At 41.8% G+C, this 2,756-nt stretch overlaps 1 protein-coding gene across 1 annotated transcript in view; it reads left to right on the top strand.

The window, feature by feature from the left end:
• The window catches only part of tmem44 (transmembrane protein 44), a 3,557-nt gene extending 1,481 nt beyond the window's left edge, over positions 1–2,076 (top strand). Inside the window, exons 4-9 of the mRNA XM_031859575.1 lie at positions 58–218; positions 517–603; positions 723–893; positions 1,273–1,434; positions 1,748–1,816; positions 1,919–2,076. Of these exons, the coding sequence (XP_031715435.1) occupies positions 58–218; positions 517–603; positions 723–893; positions 1,273–1,434; positions 1,748–1,816; positions 1,919–2,074 (806 nt within the window). The 3' untranslated portion in view covers positions 2,075–2,076. The remainder of the gene's footprint in view (positions 1–57; positions 219–516; positions 604–722; positions 894–1,272; positions 1,435–1,747; positions 1,817–1,918) is intronic.
• The last annotated feature ends 680 nt before the right edge of the window (positions 2,077–2,756 follow it).

Raw genomic sequence — 2,756 nt, 5'->3', positions numbered from 1 at the left:
TGTGTGTGTGTGTGTGTGTGTGTGTGTGTGTGTGTGTGTGTGTGTGTTCTATCTCAGGCAGGAGGCTGAGGATGATGAGAGGGCGGAGGAGGCAGCACCTCCTTGCCGTGTGTGTGCTGATGGTAGTTGCGGGAGGCTTTTTGAAATCCAGGGTGACCCATTTACCAGCAGTGAGGCCTCTCATTGGCAGGAGGAGACTGCTGCATGCCACCCTCCAAGTGAGCACACACCACCGCTGTAGCTAGTTGTAGTCCTTTTAATTGTATGACTTAGTGTAGTTCCATGGACAAATTCATTTACATTTCGTGTGTAGTGACAGGTGGAATTGTTTGTACATCTACACTTTTCTCACATTTACGTGGCACTCTGCAGTTTTAAATACTCCGTAGTGTATTTCACATCTTCAATTCCTGCAGTGTGGATCGATGTTCATGTTCTTCAACGTGGTCTATTTAGACTTACCACCTCTCCTCGTGTTGTATCAGACATTATAACAACTTAAAACTGTTCTAACAGGACAACACTGAAGTCCTGGGTTACGTACTTGGCCTGCTGTCCTGTGTCATCGCCTGTACCTCCAGGTTCCCTGCTCTCTGCAGAGCAGTAAGTGACAAACAGTACATGAGTGTTTTGGTGTCAGAGCCACCACTTATTGCTTTGCCAAAGTAGTTCCCAGTGTTGAATTGCTTTTAAATAAATTACATTTATTTTATCCCTTTTAGTACAGAGGGCAGATGTTGACCTGGGCCTACATATTCTCTGGACTGCTGTGCTCGCTGTCTGGTGCCCTCTACGCTGCTGCCATACTCCTCTACGACACTCAGTTTGGCTTTCTCTTAAGAGTCATGCCGTGGCTGCTGTCGGCAATATGCTGTGTCATCATGGACCTTCTTGTATCCTCATATGGCAAAAAGTGACCGCATCTTACTCACTCTGTCAGGCTCAGGGCTTCACAGCAAACCTTTTAGCCACAGAACTGTAGGTGGTTCATGGTAGCATTCACAACACAACAATGATTCAGATTCACCAAGTTCTGAACTCTCTCTGGTAACAGCGATAGACACCATGACGTAACAGAAAGAGCAACACAAGCATAAACTCAAAAGTCATCAATACAAAATGCAAGCAAAGGACTTCACAATACTGCCTACAATGTTGGACCTCAGGGAAATAACCTGTACAAGTAGATTACATGATGTCTTGAATTGCTTGACTGTATGTGAATTGTATCGACTTTCAGCCAGGTGTCGACCTTTAATCCAACGTCTTCAGATTCTTGTCGTCCACTGGTGGAGGAGAGGAGCCACGCAGAAGTTTACCATTCTTTCTCCAGACAAAGAGAGCCTTTTAATTGGCTCCCGCATCCTCACTGAGGATAACGCTGTCATGAAGAGACAAGGAAAACGGCAAGCTTATTCGTCAGCAGGGACAAAAGTACGGTTTGATACTTGGTGTTTGTGGTCCTATTGGTTTTTCTTAACCCTAGAAATTGTACAGGGATCATTATCTCAACAAACTTTCTGAGTAAATAAAGTAACAACTAACCAACTGTTTTTATATTAAACATTGACCGTATTGGAAGATTACTTAATGTGTCATTTCACTCATTAAATTACCAGGATGCATCTGTTTAACTGTGGTTAAAGTAACAGAATGCAGGCATTCCTCTGCAAGGTTTGAGTCATTTTCGTAGAATGAATGGGAATGATGCTTTTGATCATAATTCTATTCAACCTTTTCTTCAAAGACAAAAAATATCCAGAAGATGACTGAGATGGGTGGTTATATGGATGTCACAGTTCAACCTGCGGGGAAAGTAAGTGAAGAATCTGTGATGGAACAGACTGCATACTCGCATTATATTTTCTCCTTGGTCATCCTTGCAGTTGAATATGTTTTTTTTGTTTTTGTTTTGCAGATATGCCTTAAGGAGGTGATGTCCGAGGAGATGGAGGACCGGTCTCTCAACCAGACGGTGCGAGTGATCAGAGTCGACAGTTTCTGCTCCTCAGATACATCCTGTGACTCTTCACCAGTCAGCTCTGACCTGGAGGTGGGTTGGAGGCCTGTTTAGCCCTGTTGGTGAGCAGTATGACCTTTTTCTTACAAACTTCAGTAAGCTCAACAGTCTGAGCAGAGATCCAAAGTTAATGCTTCCTTAATAGATTCAATGCAAAATACTTACACCGATAATGTAGTCAGCAACTGCACAGGAAATGGTTGTCTTTATTTTGTTTTTTAAGTCAACAACCCTATTAACGTTTCTAATTTAATGTTTAGTAAGTAACAACCTGTAAGTCTCAAATGTACACTGTTGCATTTTTTTTTTCCTGCAATCATAACCATATTTAGGAATATCTTTTCTGTTTTGCAGTGGTGAACAATGATCTCAGACGCAAGCCTGTCAATAAATAAAGCTGTGTGTACTTCTCACAGTGGGCCTACCACTAGGTGGCGACAGCATGATGTGTGTTTCATGACCACTGTGAAACTATGAATCAATATAACAGGGTGGATGACAGCTGTTAAATTGTGCAATATCACCTTGTGTGAACTGCTTGAATCTGTTTGAATTGATTATCTTTTTATATGGGCTTATGTAACGAGTTTTCCCTGCACTGAAATGGCACTGTGTGTTCTTCTTTCCATCTACTTTACTAGATATATTATACCACCTTTATGAATGGGCTGTATGTTACATTAGATTAAATCCAATGCCTCACATGTACATTTTAGAGGTTATAATGAGCAAATTA

The sequence above is a fragment of the Anarrhichthys ocellatus genome, unplaced genomic scaffold, assembly GCF_004355925.1.
Source record: "Anarrhichthys ocellatus isolate YVR2014 unplaced genomic scaffold, GSC_Weel_1.0 scaffold22, whole genome shotgun sequence".
NCBI classification, from domain to species: Eukaryota; Metazoa; Chordata; class Actinopteri; order Perciformes; family Anarhichadidae; genus Anarrhichthys; species Anarrhichthys ocellatus.
This window is presented reverse-complemented; position numbering and strand designations above follow the sequence as displayed.